Source organism: Malaclemys terrapin, chromosome 6 (genome assembly GCF_027887155.1).
Source record: "Malaclemys terrapin pileata isolate rMalTer1 chromosome 6, rMalTer1.hap1, whole genome shotgun sequence".
Taxonomy (NCBI): domain Eukaryota; kingdom Metazoa; phylum Chordata; order Testudines; family Emydidae; genus Malaclemys; species Malaclemys terrapin.
The window spans coordinates 35,658,633-35,677,939 of record NC_071510.1 but is presented as its reverse complement, the minus strand read 5'-3'; the positions used below and the strand labels follow the sequence as shown (position 1 = coordinate 35,677,939).

The 19,307-nt window shown below is 39.7% G+C and overlaps 1 protein-coding gene across 2 annotated transcripts in view; it reads right to left on the bottom strand.

Annotated features, from left to right (window-relative positions):
• PRUNE2 (prune homolog 2 with BCH domain) overlaps positions 1 to 19,307 on the bottom strand; it is a 184,083-nt gene that overhangs the window by 52,015 nt on the left and 112,761 nt on the right. For both annotated transcript variants that reach the window (XM_054032694.1, XM_054032695.1), the window contains exons 7-9: positions 18,142 to 18,300; positions 9,520 to 16,165; positions 8,178 to 9,012 (exon numbers count right to left, since the gene is read on the bottom strand). In XM_054032694.1, coding sequence (XP_053888669.1) covers positions 8,178 to 9,012; positions 9,520 to 16,165; positions 18,142 to 18,300 — 7,640 coding nt within the window. The remainder of the gene's footprint in view (positions 1 to 8,177; positions 9,013 to 9,519; positions 16,166 to 18,141; positions 18,301 to 19,307) is intronic.

Here is a 19,307-nt window from a genome sequence, read left to right as displayed (position 1 = left end):
ATATTGAGGAGATATATATACACACATACAGAGAGCATGAACAGGTGGGAGTTGTCTTACCAACTCTGAGAGGCCAATCTACATATCTCCTCAATATATGTTTCATTCTATATGCATCCGAAGAAGTGGGCTGTAGTCCACGAAAGCTTATGCTCTAATAAATTTGTTAGTCTCTAAGGTGCCACAAGTACTCCTGTTCTTTTTGCGGATACAGACTAACACGGCTGCTACTCTGAAACCAGTAGTAATAATGTGCTCTATCATGTGTCAGACCTGGGTTCAAATCTCAGTTCAAGTCTCTAATCCTATTTCAGCAGGGACTGGAAGTACTACTAACGCAATATGCTCAGTCCCCAGAGTGCCTAGCATTGCTGTAGAGTGACACTGGTCAATTAAGGAACAATTGTGGTAGGAGTGAATAAAGTCCTGTCCACTTCTCCTCAGGTTTCAAGATGATGGCTTTGAGATCTCCCTAGGGAGAGGCTGGCCTATAAAGCAGCACGGAGGCAGAGGACTACTATGCAGAATACTGAAGTATTCAACTGTTTATGATTACAACAAATGTAAAAAAATATTTTTTCTTAATAAACATAATGGGCCAGATTCTCTGTTGGGCCCAGATTGTGCTGACACAGCAGAGACGGGACACCAAGGGTCCTGCTGGCCTTCCTGATTCTCTGCCCGACCCTGGCCTTGGGTTCACACTAGAGCAGCCTGAAGAAAAATATCTGCGGTGAAATCCTGAAGTCACTTGGAGTTTTGCTATAGACTTCTTTGGGATCAGTGTTTCACCTTAATGTTGGATTTTGGTATCTGAACTTTAAAATGGGTGGCCTAAGTCACTAATGGCTTTGACATTATATTCTGTGCATTTGACTAAATAACCACAGCCCATTTTCAAAGTTTCTTGAATTTGTCTACCCTAAAGGGCTCAGAAGGGCAGAATTGACCCAAAGCCCTATTATTCATGAAATAGTCACAATTTTTTTCCTCCTCGGTATTTTACGATCTCTGTTCTCTGCTAATATAAACACAGGCTCTCTCAGTCAAGATTTCCTGTACTGTTTACATGGCATAACAATTTGACCCTTTCTCTGAAGAGTGATGATGGTGACTGGAGGAGGGCAAAAAAAAAACCTTCTCCAGGAATCATGTTACAAATGAGAGGAGGGCCTGGAATCCTCCTCCCTGCAGAGTACTGTGGGTTGGAGTAGAGAAGGAGCTGAAGCCTCCCCTGTGGAGAATGCAAAAAAACATTTCAGGGGAAAATGCAGATTCAGTAACACTGGAATGTTTTCCAAATTTGTATCAACTTTGCCAACTTCTCATTTCTGGGGAAAAACACACCAAAACTCCCCCCAACATTGAAATGTTTTGTTTTTCACATTTTCAGAATGAAACATTTTGATTTCTCAATTCAAAACCACTTTACATTTTGAAATTTCCTTTAACTTTTAAAATTCTTTTTAAACATTAAAAAATGTTTTAAATCAAAACAAAGTGTTTTATTTGACCCAAAATGATTATTTTTCTTTTTCAGAATTGCTAAAGAACTAAAAAAATCTTATTTTGCCCAGCACCCCTTCTGTCCTGCTCCCCTTCCCATATACACCTGATTCTATTACTGCTCTCACCAATCCTGACTCCTCAAACAGCCCCTTCCTGGTGTTCACGATCCCTTCTCCAGCTCATTCTACCCCTCTTTTCCGCCTCCCACAATTCATCTTCCTATCTGCCTGCCTCTCCAGCAGCCATTCTAGCTTCCTTACCTCTTACTCAATTCTCCTTGTTCCCTAGACTGAACCATGCTTTTATTCCTGCCCCTACATCTCCTTCCCCTTCACCCTTCCATTCTGCCTCAGCCTTTTTGGTTTGTTTGTTTTTGGGGTTTTTTACATCATCCCCATCCTTTAGCTTTTTTTGCTACACCTCTTCTGTTCCACCAGACAGCCCTCTTGAGGTCCATGTCTACCCTGACCTTTGAGCTGCATAAATTCTTTTACCCACTGGGTTCTTATTCTTAAATCTACTTCTAATCCTCAACTATCCTGACATGTGGTAAGGGGAGGAGGCGGATGCAAGGAGTTTGACACAAAAACATGAAGGGGGAACAGAGACAATGTGAGGGCAGAGCCCACCGTCCGGGGACAAACAGGCGCAGGGCTATCACTGGGAGGGTCTCCATGCTTCTATATATTGTTCCAGTACCTATAATTCCAGTGCTTGTGAGATGAAACCTCTTTCCTCGAGAAATACTCTTATAATTTCCCACCACCACTATCTACCATACATGCAAACATACCTGGGATGACGCCTACAGTAGAGCTGGGCAAATTTTTTTGGTTGAACAGTACATTTGCTGAAAAATGTAAATCAAATTAGACACATAGTTTCGTCTGGATAAAAAATGGGGGAAAAAATAGAAAAAGGTGAAATGTTTTGTTTTGATATTTTTAAATGAAATATTTTGACTTTTTGTTTTGCAATTTAGCTAGATGTATTTTTTTGAAAGAGTAATAAACACCTGAAAACATAACAAATTGAACAAAACCAATTATTTTTCCATTTTTTGTTTTATTTTGTTATGTTTCCATTTTTTTGTTTTAAAGAAAATGTTTTGTTTGATCCAAAATATTTTGTTTGTTTGTTTTGGCAAGAAAACATTTTTTTTTTTTCAGTTTCAGTTCAAAACTAACAGGTTTTTTTTTTAATTGTTTTTTATTTTTTCAGTTTAGCCACCAAACTGGAAAATCAATTTTTCTCTCAGCTCCAGCCTACAGATCCTCTTCCAATGATTGCTGTTGCCTCCAGAGGAGAAGTGGGAGGGGAAGGCCCAACCCCAAAACACAGATGGGGGCAGGAATATACTTCCAACAATATTTTACAGCCTTTCTAAAAATGACATATTTTACAAATATTACCTCGAACATGCACAGAAAAGAGTGGTTATATGTAAGCTAATACCACCATCTATTGTGCCCCAGTCCTTAATTACTGTGGCACTATCCAGTTTCATATAGTTATGTAAGATGAGTTACTCTGCCACAAAAAAATGACCTTCAGACTCAGGAAATTTTACTGTTGGCATCATATCAGCACTAGCAGAGAAAGATGTTATTCTAGACATCCTAGACCTGTACAGTACTCCATGAATTTTTTCTTTTGAAATTAGTCATTCTTGGCTGTTCACGTAAGAAAAGCCATACAAAAAGCTATTTTCTTTCCAATGAGAGTGACATTAATAATGTGCTATCAGATCTTTTTGCATTTTACATGAGGCCAAATAAATGCCAGGACTTATTATTTCTAGTGTTCAGGTCTTATTGACATTGGTTTATGGTCTTTCTTACATATTTTAATGCCAGAAATAATTTTTTAAAAAGATTCTGTGAATGAGGTCAGTCCTCCCTGTGTTATTACATTTCTTATTGCTTCTGTTTTTCTGATATTGTTGTGGGTGTCTCAAGGCAAGGCAGTAGGGAGAGGACCTTCATGGCCTACTACAGACCCTCTCGCAACCTTGACCCCTTCTACCAACTCTTGTCAAGGAATTTGTTCATCTGCCATTAGGAAGTGACAGGACAGTGACTGATTCAAGGAAGGGGGACTTCAAGTTTTTATGTCTTGTTTTTATTTATTGTCTCTCATTCATAATTTCTTCCCCAACAAAACAGTCAAACTGACTACATTGAATTTTCATAGCTGAACTGTCAGACAGTTACTGGAGGAGGGCAGACAATTATGTAAGCTGCATTTTCTCCTTCCCCTCATTCTACTAATTCAAGGCCTTGATTCAGCAATCGACCAAAAAGAGAACATCCGTAGGTTGTTCCTGTATATGAGTACATGGATGTTCTTGTGGCAGTATCTTGTGCTAACCAACCAGTCATTGGTCTGAGAAATTTGTGCTTCTCTGCTGCTTTAAACTTTATCCTCTAAACAGGATATTTATTTCAGACAAAGGAGCAGCCCCCATTGGGACTTCATGCTGGAGCAAATTAAAGAAATATTTTTTCTTTTTTAATGTGTCACCAAAATGCATATAAAAGAGTCCCTAATGACACACGCCAAATCAGAGTAGTTCCCAAGTTGCTGATTGCTCAATTTATACAACAGGCTTAATAAAATGACTATAGGATTTTGTAAATAATTGTTCCCATATGTGTTTTGTCCCTTTCCATTCGGCAAATACATGTATATGTGTTTTTAATACAGCAGCAGCCTAACTGGCTCACTTTCCTTTACTTCTTTGGGCCTCAACATTAATACAGAGAACAGAAATACCCGGAGCTGTGGGAAAGGCACTTGGTATTTAGCTGTGACTGCAAAGCCAGAGGGGGAGAGTAGACCCATATAATAGGGGGTGGCCACACTAGAAAAATTTGATGATAGTCATATTATATCTAGAGCTAGCATCAGTGTAGGTTCAAGTTGCTACTGTAGACAGAACTCAGGTAGTTTTACCACCGTGGGCAGGGGTGCTGGAACAATTTGTATAGTGGGGGAGCTGAGAGCCATTGAACCAAACTGTAAACCCTCTATATGATGGAAACCACTTTGTCAGGCAGTGCGGCAGCACCCCTAGTTCCAGCACCTATGGCTATGGGTATGTCTAGTTAGACTGCAATCCCTAAGTGTGATTGCAGCTTGAGCTGACATACCTGAGCTAACTAATTCAGCTAGCTCAGATCCAAGAATAGTAAAGCCACTGCAGCGTGAACTTCAGCGTTGGCTCACCCTGTAATTACCCAGGGCTCCAGACGGGCTAGTACAACCCACACTAAAGCACATGCTGCTACAACTTCACTGCTCCAGGACCAAAGATAACTAGATTAAAGCTAGCTCAAGTATGTTGGTTCAAGCTACAGTCCCACCCTTTGATTGCAGTCTAGACATACCCTGTGCCACACAAACATGTTCTGAAAAGCCTGAGCCTTGCCCCTATTAGCACTTACCCCATTGCTACCACTGGTAGTAGTTGCTGTAACAGAGGGCCAGATTTTCAAATACTCAGAACCCACAATTGGGCTAGACTTACAAACGAGCTCAGCATCCAATATGCTGCATTTCTTTGGAAATCTGGCCCCTTGGGCTCCTAAACAGGACTGAGACCTTCTGAAAATTGGGTTCCAACAGAGGGTGCTGAGCACTTTGATAAATTCAGACCTACAGGGACTCATTTTTCTAGTATCGGTGTAAGACCAGAATCAGCCCCCATATTTTGAGGAATCTCACCAAAAAGTTAGCTGTTTAGTGTTTGCTTCTTCAAAAATTTTCTCAGATCCACAGTGGAGACATAAAAATAACAATTAAAAATTGATATTTAGAATTATTCTCACTTCCTGTGTGAAGACATTAACACCACTGAGTTGTGCAGGCATGGCATGCGAGAAGCCTGGGATGCTGTCTCCATGTAATTAATCAGGGTGACTTAAGCAGGGCCAGCATCTGGCAGCTTTTAATTGAAAATGCTTTTAGTGGGAGGCTAAAGAGCCTACAGCTGACTTGAGCTTGTGAAGCTAACAAACCCACACCTTTCTTAAGTAACCCTTCCAATTTGTTGTCCCATTTGGACATCTGTTATGAAAGTCTCAAGGTCAAGCACTGGGACAGAGTTTCCATTGCTTTACTTTTTTACTGAACAGAAATTGATAAGCACCGACCTTCTCTGCCTTCAAACCCCTTCTGAAGATTTGCTTCTTCCTCTATGGCAATAAATGCTAACCGGTATCAGTTAAACTACCATCATCCTCAATACATTCTTGTGCTGTCCATCTATAGACTATAAATAATTTGAGATAGGGACAGTGTCTTCTTCCTTTATGTTTTGTACAGCAACAAACAATGTTTGTTCTTCAAAAAACTAAGGCGCCAAGCCTGCCAAAAATTTATGCAGGTGCTTAACTTTCAGCATGCAAGTAGTACCATTGAAGTCAAATGTGTGCAGGATCAGGGCCTACACTTAGAATGAAACCAATGTTTATCTGAGATAAAAAACAAAATAGCTGAAGAAGGTTTTTTTAACCATGTGTGGATTGAAGCAGAACAGGAGAGGGAGGTTTCTTTAACTTGTCTGGAGGGAAAAATATCAGTGAGGGAACTATTGAGGTTCTGAGATTGCCAACATTAATCTTAGACAGATGAGGTGGGTGAGATTATACCTTTGATTGGACCAACTTCTGTTGGTGAGATAGACAAACTTTTGAGTTTACACAGAGCTCTTCTTCGGGTCTGGGAACCATACTCAGAGTGGCGTCACCGCTATGTACAAGCCTTGCCTCTCCAATAGCTTGGGATCAACACGGCTACAAAAACACTGTGTACAACACTAATCTTATTCAAATGTGATTTGTTTTTGGCCAGCAAATTGTAGTTGTTTGGTCTATTATATGCTGTCAGTACATGCAATTATCAGCATACGCTGCCGCTGTAATGCATGCAGTGCTTCTTGAAAACAGGCTGCCTGTCGACACTGCTGCTTGTTAGTGACATTTTCAGGATGCCTAAAACAACCTGTGAACCAATTATAGCGGGGTAATGGAAGTTCTAAATGCCATCAAGCACTCTGTTTCCAATTAAGTCCCAATGCTGGTATGCAATAAGAAATATCCCTCACAGGGGCAGTATCTAGCATTTCATATGAACAACTTCCCCATTAAAAAAAAAAAAATGCCACCAAACTGCAGCTGTAAAGGGGCAAAGCAAGAACAAGCCAATTAAATCCTTTTATTTGATTCCCAAAAAGAAGCTTCCCTCACACTTCCCAGGATCCTTAGTTTGAAAAACAAAGTGAGGGACAGGTTTAGTTACAGGACTATTGTTTTAAAATGGTGGAGTAGGAAGGGGACCCTAACAGGAATAAGCCCGGCCCACTCCTGTGACATCAGAAAGGGAGCCCCCTAGGAGTCCATCCCGGCAGGAGCAGGAGGAAAGCAGATTCTTCGGTAGCTGTGAGGCAGGGGAGTAGGCACAAACACCCTAAAGACAGTTGTGGAGCAGATGGAAGACAGAGGAAGTACCTCCACCCCCAAAATACTGCAATAGTTGGTGCAGAGGAGGGTAGTCACCAGCAACTCCATCTCTCCCTAGAGATACTCAGCAAGGAGGGAGCAGGCATCAGTAGTAGACACAAAGAGCTGTGTGCAACAAACATCATTTTCAGATTTCCTCAGCTATCACTCTAGTTAGAGTGAGAAGAGACGCAGGAAAGGAGCACTGCAGCTGCTTTCACTGGCTCTTGGAATCGCCCACATGAGCTTTGAACTCCCTCACTCTCTTTCCTCTGCATGTAAGGAGGATTGCTTTTTCACTTCCTACAGGAGGGCAGCCCTTTGCTTACTGCCAGAATGGCAGAAGAAATGAAGGAATTGTGTCTGACTAGCCCCCATATTTTCCTCCAGTCTCTCCTCCCTCTTGACAGAATTATGGAAATAATCCTTCCCTCCAAATTCCATCTTTATTGCAGCACCTTGCAGTCAGGTGGGGCTTGATGCTGTCCTCCCAGCTCTCTGCTGGCTGTAGCAGATCCTACTCTTGTTTACCCTCTTCTACCCTCCCCATCACAGCTGCTTCAGATTCAGTCTACCTTGGGGAGACTTTCTCTGAGACATAGGGTATGTCTACACCGCGAAGTTGTCGACAAAACTTTTGTCTTTCACTGGTACTTAAAAAAGCCCCTCATCCCCCACCACTCCGCGAAAGACAAAAGTTTTGTTGATGCAAATTGCAGTGTGAATGCGGCTTTGTGCTGCCGACAAAGCTAATGCTGCTCGCAAAGCTGGAAGTTTTTTGTCGGCAAAAGTGCCGACAAAGTACCGACAAAGAGCGTTTACACACGCTGACTTTTAACAACAAGGTACACAGCCTTGTTGCTAAAAGCTGTGTGGTGTAGTCAAGCCCATAGACTGGGATTGGAATTATTCCTGTGAGGGAAAGGTAATCCCTGGGGTTCCTATAATCTCCTTCAAAATTATGAAACAATTTTAAATGGACCCACTTTGGGGTATCACTAACCTAGGGTCTGTTTGTTACAAAAGGAGAGAGAGAAATCCTATAAATACAACTAATACTTTATTTTTGAATGTTGTCACCTTTGTATGACCCCCATCTATTTAAATAACACTGACCATAGTTTCCTAGAAGTTTCTCATAAAGAGAGTGTGTGGGCATTTCCTTACCCTGATACTCGATTTAGTTCTCTTTCACTGTTGAGAAATTCTGTTTCCTCCTCCATTTCTTGTTCAGTTACCATGCCATCTCCAGGATGCTGCTGTGAATGCACTTCCCATATACCATGACCACCAACAACCTGCAATAAAAGAGCATCTGTCCTTATGATGCTTGAATTCTTGTCCTCCATCATCAGACTGTCTAAGGGAGAATATTCCTCTTGTTCAAATGATTTGTGAGGGGTTTTTTTTAGCTGACCTCCAGACTGTTTGTCATGGATCAGCTCCTGGTCTAAAACTGTTTCCAGTTCTTTGACAGAATGTCCAGACCCTGAGTCCATTGTTTCTGTCCTGCTTGAAATTTCTTCAGGTGATATATCACTGGTTTCATTTTTGCCCAGCACTGTCCAACCATGGTCTTGCACAGGGCTTTCAGGGGATCTCTTTTCATCACCCCGTCTTTGAGGCAAAACAGAAGGACTTTTCTCTGCTAAATGAAAAGAACCCCATTCACTACTCAAAAAAGATTGCTCTTTACTTTCATTTATTATGGAGATTGACTGAAACGTATCCGAGGAGCCTGCTGAAAAGGCTTCATGAGACTCTGTTTGTTCAGCCACATTAGCTTCTTGAAATGCAAAATCACTTTCCTTTGTTTCAAGGATATCCTTCTTCACAGATCCATTTTCTTCAGCAGTAACAAGGATGTAATCCATCTCTAGTGCAGTCTGATCTTTGTTCACCCATGTCCTCATATCTTCCTTACTCTCTGTACTTATCAGTTCAGGGCTCTCAGTGGAATTTCTTCCATTCCCCTCAGTATAAAGGGAATCACTGGCAGCTTCTAAAATGAAAAACAAACAAAATTTTAGTTTTAGCAGTTAGCAATTATTGTTTTTCAAGTGAGTCCTGTAAAGTAAACCCATTTTTATTTGTTTTTGATAGTCTATGTTCTGTGTTAATTTATTCTTGAATTTTATATTTATTATTATTCTTTCTTTCTTTCTTTCTTTCTTTCTTTCTTTCTTTCTTTATTTATTTATTTATTTTGTGGTAGTGCCTAGAGGCCAGTGAGGCTGGAGTCCTTTATGCTAGGCATTACACAAATATGTGGTAAATGACTCTCCCTCCTTCAAAGTTTCAGTTTTTGATCTAGCTACAATGAAGAGAATATAGATCTTTCCAAGGTCTGGAGTTTCAGGAAGACACATGTATTCCAAATGCCATTCAGTTAAAGTCTCACCATTCAGTAACTATACTGAATCTTACTGTTCAGTAGCAATACTCTTTCTCAGACATTTACTACTTTGTCCCATTAACTTATTTTATTAGACAGTGCATAATTTCTTACCATTGGGTGATCCTGTGACTCCACCTGCTGGTGAACCAGTATTACTTGTTTCTGCTTCATGTTCTAATCCTTTCAAGGTATCAGAGGATTCAGGCATCACTTCAGATTCTACTGGTAAAGATCCCAATGCATGGTCTTCCTGGTGGCATTCTGCAAATGTGTCAAATGACTGATCTTTGGTAATGCTGTCTTTGGTCTCTAAAAAGCCCATTTTATCTTTTTGAGGAGTAAGTGGAGATAATGGCATTTCCACCGAAACATTGCCAGATAACTGCTGCTTTAATGAAATCTCCTTTCCTCTCTCTCTGCTGCCAGTGGCTTCTGTAGTAAATGATACATCAGCTGGAGAAGAGTACACCACTGGTGACTGTTCATTAGGTGATTCTTTAAACCAAGGATTATGACTGTCAAGCAAATTTTCAGGTGCTTTTACTACATTGTCAGCATGCTGACTAACTGCAGCATCTCTATCATTATCATCCAATGAGGTTTTTAAGAAGAGTGTTTGTTCGTCAGCTGCATCCCTTTCTACTGCTACTTTGTGTTTATTGTCTAATATTGTCAGTTTGCTCACTTCACCTAATGACTGCATGTTAGTGTTTGAGGTATTGGAGCTATTTTCTATACCAGTCTCATTCCCATCAACACCCATGTCTGATATTTCTACTTTATCAGTAGTCACTGCTGTATGGTCAATAGCAGGAATTTGGCCAGTTTCAGCTGAGACACTCAGATCTTTTATGCTTTCTTCTGAATTATCAAGGGGAAAGAAAGCAGTGGCAACTAAATGTCTCTGGGAGCGAACTCCATTGACTGAAGCTGCAAGATTATTATTTTCATAGCAAGTATCTTTAAGATTTAAGGAAGCCATTCCCAAATCTTCAGCAGAGGAGCCTGCTGAATCTATTAGTTCAACAACTGGTTTCTTTTCTAAATCAGATTTTTTCAAGATATTTTCCTTTCTGAATTCAGAAGCTTCAAAAGCTTTCGGAGATATTAGCTGATCAACCTGTGTTCCATCATTATTTTCTGGACTATTTCTATCAGGATATGTCTCTACTTTGTGAGTTACTAATTGCTGTTTAAAATCACAGTCTGCGTCTTTGCTTATATTTGACATTGTGAGAACCAACTGACTAACTTCTCCTCCAGCCTCAGCCAACATATGAGTAGATTGTGAAGATGCATGCTTAGCTACATATTCATGGCAAACATCAGGCCTGTTTGAGGCCTGTGAACTGCTGTCTTGGTCACAGTGACTTAATATATCAGGATTTTCACCATCAGCTTTCAAAATGAAAAGCTGTTCAGCATCAGTCCACAAATCAGGATCTACTGAGAATAGCTGATTACTTTCTGGAGTCTTGTCCTGTAAAGAATGTGGGGAACATGTAATTTGGGGAACTTCAGCTAATTCATTCCATCTCAGGCTTGACTTTTCTATCAGTTTTTGGGATGAGTCATTTGCAATGAAAGCATTTTGGGGGGAGCTGCAGACTTCTAAAGTTCCACTGGTATTCCATTGTTCTTGAACAAATAGATCTTTATTTGAAGTGTTCAGTATTACATCCACATTATCTCTTGAAAGATCAAGTATAAGGTTTTCCTGGGCAAATGTGTTTGGCATATCCGGTTGCCACTTTTCTGAAAATGGATTTTTAGAAATATCTTGATCTCCATCAATTGTGACAAAAGGTTGCTCTTTTAAATCCCTTTCTTTCTTACCCAGTGCCAGTGGATCAGACAGTTTAAGCTGTACAATATCTGGATCAATTTGACTCTCGTGAATATTCTCGGAATGCACTATACTTTCATATTTCTCTTCATTAAAGTACAGAGGGGGAGACTGATTTGCGTGGCTACCTGGATAAGCAGGATATGCATCTTTTAGTTCTCCACTTTGTACTGGTGCTCCCCAGGCATCAAACCTAATGTTTGCTAATTGATTAATTTCTAAACAATCATCTGAATTAGAATATTGCCCTTCTATTGGTTTGTCTTTATGCGGTTGTGAATTCCACCATTCTGAATTGTCATCCGGAAATCCAAATGTTTCAATGGTGGACCTTTGATTTATTTCAGAATCAGTTTGCAATGATATATTCCATGTATCTGAATTCTTTGAAGAATATTCTTTGTTATGTCCTGCTGCAGAAGTTGGGGCAATATAGTAATCCATTGTACATGAATTCCAAACATGTGGGTGGTCTGGATTTTCATGGAAAGTATTCACTTGAAATTCTCCCTGACTTGTTTCCCAACCATCTAAATATTCAAAAGCTTCACATGTATCATTGTTAGTTGTGTTTAAGTGTATAATATCCTGTTCCATTGATATATTCCAAGGTTTTACATTTTCAGAGTTTTTATTTAAGATGGCCATCTGAACCTCTTTCTCCAGTTCAGTTTCAGCATCTAAACTGTCTTCAGAACTCACTGCATTGGATTGTGCATAATCATGTTCTTTAGTTTCAGAAACTTTATGCTCATTTGCTTTATAGTTGGAATCTATCTCTATCACTGCCTGAGGTGCCTCTGAATTTTCAGAATCCTCATTTGCTTCAGGACTTGATATAGAAGATACTGTATCATCATCTACGTGTGCATTCCAGAGATCTAAATTTTTAGGAACTCTGTGATCATTGCTCTCTTCAGATTCTTCCTGACTTTTATTCTCAAAGCCCCCTTTTTCAAGAGCTTTTTCTAATTTATCATTGGTGATATTCCAAATGTCTTCACTTTCTCTATCATAGGTAGCTGGCATGCTTCCCCAAACATGCACATTTGCAGAGGCATCACTTATATCAGGGCTTGTGGCACTGGACTGTGTATAATCATTTGTTGAACCACTCCATACATTATCCTCTTCACAAACACTTTTGATTTGTGTATCTCCTGGAAGACTACTCATGGTGTTTGTCATTTCAAGAACCTCACTTGTCTCAGGACTTCTTCCAGGAGACTGTGTATCTTCACATGTGTGTGAATTCCAAACACCTAGAATTTGGGGGAAATCATGATGAGATGTGATGTCAACATATTCCTCATCTGGAAGTTTATTCACAGATTCTAAACCTTCAGAAGCATCACTTCCCCCAGAATCCATTTCATGTGATAATGAATTATCCATAATAGACATATTTGTAATGTCAGACACTTCAGCAGATTCAGAAGAGGGATTCACTTGAATTTTAATCTGCAGAGTCTCACTCATGAAAGGTGTTTCATGAGCATCACTTATCTCTGGACTATGTTCAGAAAAACCTAATTCAAAACTGCAGATGTCTAAATTGCTAGGAATTTCCTCAGATAAACTCTCTTGAGCCGCTCTTAACACCTCTGGTGCTTCATTTATCAAAGGACTTGATGCAACTGATTGAGAGCTACTCTTCACAGACTCATTCCAGATATCTAGATTTTCAGGCACTGTAGGAGAATGATTTTCTTGGCTATCCTCGTCTCTGTTATAACTTTTAGAGGCACTTTTCATCTCGGGACTTGTTGCACCCTCTGTAGCGACACTTTCCTTATCAGTACTTGGAGGAAGTGACTGTGATATATTACTATGGCTGTAATTTTGTGGATGACAGAAATCTAAATGCCCAGAATGTCTTTCTTCCTCAGGACTTGTTGCAGAAGATTCTGCATTGTTCTGCAAAGGTCCTTTCCTCTGCTGCTGATTGGCAGGGTTAGACGAACAAGAAAAGGGCATATTTATTTCTGATTTCTCTGTTTCTAAAGCCTTGTAAATGTCACTGTTCCTTATTTTTTCTGGTGAGTTAGGAATTTCAGATGTTGATGTACTTTCTTCTGAATCTGTTATACATGATAGTTTAGATAACACTGATGGTGACACTCTGTTATCTTGCATGGTTGTATTCCAAACATTGCTAATGGTTAGCTGTCCACTCATCTCATCCATTCTTTTATATTCATCTATTCCTTGTTGAGAAGTACCAGAGATACCATTATTCTCCCATCCTGCCTGATGATTCTGCTGAAGGTGTACACTCCACAGATTCAACTGTGGCTCTGAAAGCTGAGTTCTCACCTCTGAATCTTTATTAATGCTTCCTTGTACTTGCCCATTAACTGAAACCTCATTTTCTAAGTCACTTGCTTTCAAGTCCAAACCATTACCCATCTCTGAAGTTCTTGCAGATAACTGTGTATCCCCAAGGATGACCCTGTTCCATATTTCTACATTTTTTTCAGCTGCAGTTGGTCTGGTATTCAATCCACCATGTGGCTGAGATAAGTGGTTGATTGTTTGATTATAAACCTGCATGACTCCAGTGTCCTCAGAACTAGAATAACTTTCACTGATATTCTCATCACCTGAAAAATACTTAGTAGCTATTTGTTCTGAATTCAGTGAAACTGTACAAGTGTTTGGAAGAGCAGTAATTTCAAAGTTTTCTGCTTTTAACTGACTGACATTATTAAGAGACACATTCCACATTTCTGTGTTTCCTGAGCTTAGAAAAGGCATGCTTCTAGTGGATGGTTGTGGTAATGATGCCTTATCTGTTTCCTCCAATATTTTAGGTTCATCTGAATTTGAGTTAATCACTTCATCAAAAATTGTTTCTCTGTCAAAATGCTTGTCCTCATTTTCCCTTTCGTCCCCTATAAATGTAGGTGATATGTATGAATCAGATGTTGAATAATTGGTATCTGGTGGAGAAACAACTAAATCGTCACCTGCATTTGATGAACTAAAGTCTGAGTATCTATATGACAAGACAGAATCTTCCCATGGAACCAGAGTTTCTAGTATGTCTTTCTCTATGTCTTTTTCATACGGATCCCAGACATCCATATTTTCAAATTGTTTTGGTCTACATTTAGTGTCACCTAATACATTTTGATTTTCTATGGCTAGATTTGAATTGTTCTGCACATTATCAATTCTGGACTTTGTATTTTCAAATGTGCTGTATTCTTCCACTGGATAAGCTCTCCCTTTGTTCCAGGCTTCTGAAGATACTTCATTGTTTGGGTTTTCAGACTCATTTTCTGCAGTGATGTCTGAAGAATATGAAAGATTAGTTTTGGACATGGCCCAGGCTTCAAGACTCCTCACGGAAGTTTGATCAGTGTCCAGTTTTGGCATACTCCATACATTTTCTGAGGGGTTAGTGCCATCTTCTTGATCAAACTCTGTCCAAACATCATAAGATTCTGCATCGAGTTGTCCACTTTCACCTACACTGTTACACCATGGAGCTGATATCACTGGGGTCAGTTGACTGGACTTCCACAAATCAGTAAATGCTTCCATTTGTTGTTTTGTCTCCTTTAAAGATGCACTTTGCCCGTGTGAGTGTTCAGTGGTTTTCTTCTGTAGCTCTAAGCTATGTTTATCTAGGACAGGGTTAAACTGATTCTCCCACAGACCTGTTCTTGAATATTCCATCTGCCTTGGTTGTTTTTGCAGGAATACAGAATCTGAGGCTCTTCTATCAAAGTGCTCCCGAAGTAATGGGCTTGCTTTACGATCTTTCCATGAATCAGGGCTTTGAAATACAGATTCCTGTTCACTTGAACTCCACGCATCAGCATTTTTAGAATCTAATTCAAAACCATCCCACCAGCTTCCATACCTAGCACGTGACTGAGAATAGCCTGCACTATCTATTTCATTAATTTTTGTAATTACATCTTGTGGAAAAAACAAAGGTGGTCCATTATCTAATGGTGAGCTTTCTACAAGACTGTTCATAGGAGTTGGTGGAATTCTTGTTTCAACATTTTTCAACACCCCAGGTGAAGAATCATCATCTTCCACTAAATCTGTCAAACTTGAAGTTTTTTCAGACAAATCTCCAGGATTTTCTTGCCCAAATTCATCATCAAATTCTACTAAATTGTCTTCTTGATTTGTAGTCATTAGTAAATCGGTTGAATAATTAGCCATGTCATTTTCTGATAGATTTGTCTCATCAAGTTCTTTCTGCACAATAGGTGGTTGTCCTTCTGATGAATCACTATTCAGGAAGAAGTCATCTGCTGGGGAATAATCAACAGAATGAGAAGTAGATTCAGATCGAATTGTAACCATAGGTGCTAGATCAAAACTGAAAAGATCAAAGTTATCACTGTTGTTTCTAGATTGAGGTTGTTGTTCTTCTGGTATTGCCCCTTCAGGAATGGGACTATAGGAATCAAAGCCTGGAAGGACACTGTGATGAGCACCTTCTGCAACTGGGCTATCATCACTGAGAAAAACTGAGCTCTCCTTGGAAGACCGGCTGCTTCTAATGGTAGCCAATCCACTGTCTGGACTCACAAGGTCTATATTAACATCAACATGGGCTTGGATAGAGCCATTGAGATCTTGAGGATTTTCTATAAAGTTGACAGAACTGGGCTGTGGTTCTATGTCAGAACCATATAGCTCCATGATACCAGAAGATCCCTGTGAAAGTGGAGCACTCCCAGCAACAGCTTCAGTAGAAGAAGTTCTGCTGTTTGGTACCATTTCTGGCTGTCTCCTGTTAATAACTTCTTTAATTATTAGAAAAATTTGATCACCAGTCACCAAAGTATTGTCTTGGTGATAAACGAGGAATTGGTCACATCCACATTCTAAAGGATCCAGCTCCAGGCAAGGATTCTGACATTCTTCTAATTCACAGCAAATCTGTTGGAAAATACAGTGGTTTCAAAAAGTCATTGTAAGGATAGTTACAAATGTACACTAATAGTATTATTCCCCACCTATTCTTGTTGGCTGATTTCTCAGCTATCTTGCTTTACCTATCTTTTTAATGAACTTTGAACACACTAATCCCCTTAAACTCAAGAAGATCATTGCATAACATTTATTATTTAATTAACAAATAAACTCAGATTTTTGTTTGTATTCTATTCCCAATGGGGGAAGTACTTATTTAAGCCACTGTCCTGCAATCAGATCCATGTCTGTAAGCTCCTGGGATGGTACAAAGTCTCCTCAACATCAAGTGGGCTCCACCCTGGTACAAGGCTCTGCCCGTGCAGATCCATTTGCAGGATTAGCACCTCAGTGTGCACTGCACTTAAAATCATTTAAAAACAAGTCTAGAATACTAAAAATCATTTTCATGTAATAGTAACAACTATATGGTGCTCAAAGATCCAGTGAAATATTTATACTATTCATAACATCAAATCAAAACCTTGAATCAGAACCCTTTCACATTTTGAATAGGTAGCAGGAGTCTGATTTAAATTCCTGGATCTCAACCAATTCCCGTAGTCTGGTTTACAGGTTGGAACCAAAACTAGAAATTTGTTTCTTCCATTTCTGGATTGGATGTGGCCAAAATTACCTCGTGATATTTTCACCTAAGATGAAGAAAATCTTACAAGATGGGCTCAGAGTGGAGCTCAGAAGCACTTCCTCCATTTTCGACCGAAATTTTTGTTGCTGTTAAAACCTAAACTCAAATCAGAATCCGAACTTTATCTTATATCTAATCCAAATCTAAACATGAAAACAGTCCCTTTGGTTTTTCTCTCATTTATATTGTATATGTGTTCACAACCCAGTGATCAGATTGCCATGCATAGGTCACAATGAAACACACAATCAAGTTAAATCAACACAAAAATGTTCTGAACATTTTTAATGAAAAGTCATCTGTACATCCCCTTTCTCTTTCTTTTGACCACTGGATCTTGCTGTATGACTGCTCTGGAACACTGACAAATACAGTAGTGTTTTGTTATGCAATATATAAATAATGCAAGAGATAAAGTGGATGCGGTAATATATTTTATTTGACCAACTTTTGCTGGAAGAAGGAACAAGCTCAAATCTGGGGAAGAGCTCTGTGAAGCTTAAAAGCATCTTTCTCCATTCTTTCATAAACAGAAGATGGTCTAATAAAAGATACTGCATCACCTACTTTAACTCTCTCATATGCTGGGCCCAACATAGCTTCAGCAATACTGAAACATAATAATGCAAAACATAAATAATGCAAAAAGTGACAAAGAGTCCTATGGCACCTTATAGACTAACCAAAAGCTTATGCTCCAATACGTCTGTTAGTCTATAACAGGGGTCGGCAACGTTTGGCATGCGGCTCGCCAGGGTAAGCACCCTAGCGGGCTGGGCCAGTTTATTTACCTGCTGACACGGCAGGTTCGGCCGATCGCAGCCCCCACTGGCAGCGGTTCGCCATCCCGAGTCGATGGGGGTGGCGGGAAGCGGCACGGGCGAGCGATGTGCTGGCCGCGGCTTCTCGCCACCCCCATTGGCCCGGGACGGCAAACCACGGCCAGTGGGGGCCGCGATCGGCCGAACCTGCTGCGTCAGCAGGTAAATAAACTGGCCCGGCTCACTAGGGTGCTTACCCTGGCGAGCTGTGTGCCGAACGTTGCCGACCCCTGGTCTATAAGGTATCACAAGACTCTTTGTCGCTTTTTACAGATCCAGACTAACACAGCTATCCCTCTCATACATAAATAATGCAGTCATTCCATATCCATGACAATAAAGTGTTGTAGCACCCACACCATCACATGTTAAATGGTTATTCAGTGTTTAACCCATTTAATTATACAACAACTATTTTCAAGCACACTCAGTTCAGGAAGGACAATGTTTCATTCTTTCTTTATAGTACTTACTTGATTGCATAGCTCTAAGTTTTCTGAGTACACCACTATCTGTCGCTTAGTCTGCTCGTCCTCTGATAAATAGTTGGCCAAAATCACAAGAACATCAAAACTGTATTTATCTATAAATGCTTTCAGGTCACCAGTGATATTCCTATGAAATATGCAATCCTGGAATATGACAAGAAATTATATATTAAAGGATTTGATAGCTTATTCCTAGAACTCATAATCAAAGATATATTGGTTTCCACAAAACTTTTGTTAAGAAGGTTCTGGGGTGAGGGACAGACACTCTATAGCTAGATGGTTAGGGAACTGACCTGGGATGTGGAATATTCTCTGTTCTTTCTGATTTAGAACTGAATTTTTCATCCTACAGAACTCAAAATCAAGAATAACAGAGACTTGACTCTGGGTCTCCCACATCAGTGCCTTAACCACCAGGGTACCAGTGCACACATGCACAAGTCCTTTTTTGTGAAAATATTTGAGAGGTTTTGGTTTTGTTCTGCATTGGAATGAAAACAAATTCTGAAACCCTGGAAGTTTTCATAAAATGGAATTGTCATCCTCCGGGCAACTCTATTTGTTTCCCTTGCTCTTTAGAGTTGAATGTTTGGGCAAGCAATCAACCATGTTAAAGTACAAGTCAGTGTGATAGCATGGGTATAACTGAGAGCAGAAACATATCCTAATCGTTATAACAATTATCACCAGCCTTAATAAAGTCAAATAACTGTTGTGATTTCAAGAACCATCCTCACAGCACAATTAAAAGACACATTACTTTTCATAATTTTTATTCACCATTTGCAGTATATCTACCCTCTTAGAAGTTTGCAATTACCCTTGCCTTACCTTACCTATTAATCTGATTTGTTATTGTAGGGCTGCTTATGAGCAATGGGCTGCTACAATGTCCAGAATGGAAACAAACGTTTCCGAAAAATTTAGATATAAAGGATTTATAGATTTTTGTCATAATGTTACATTTAAAATAACTATGCTAATAGAATGTTATTAAGGTTGCAAAGTCAAACACTGAAAAATTAGGAAACGCCACATTCAAGTTGCCTGTGCAACTTTGATTTTCTCATAAGAACATAAGAAAGGCCGTACCGGGTCAGACCAAAGGTCCATCTAGCCCAGTATCCTGTCTACCGACAGTGGCCAAT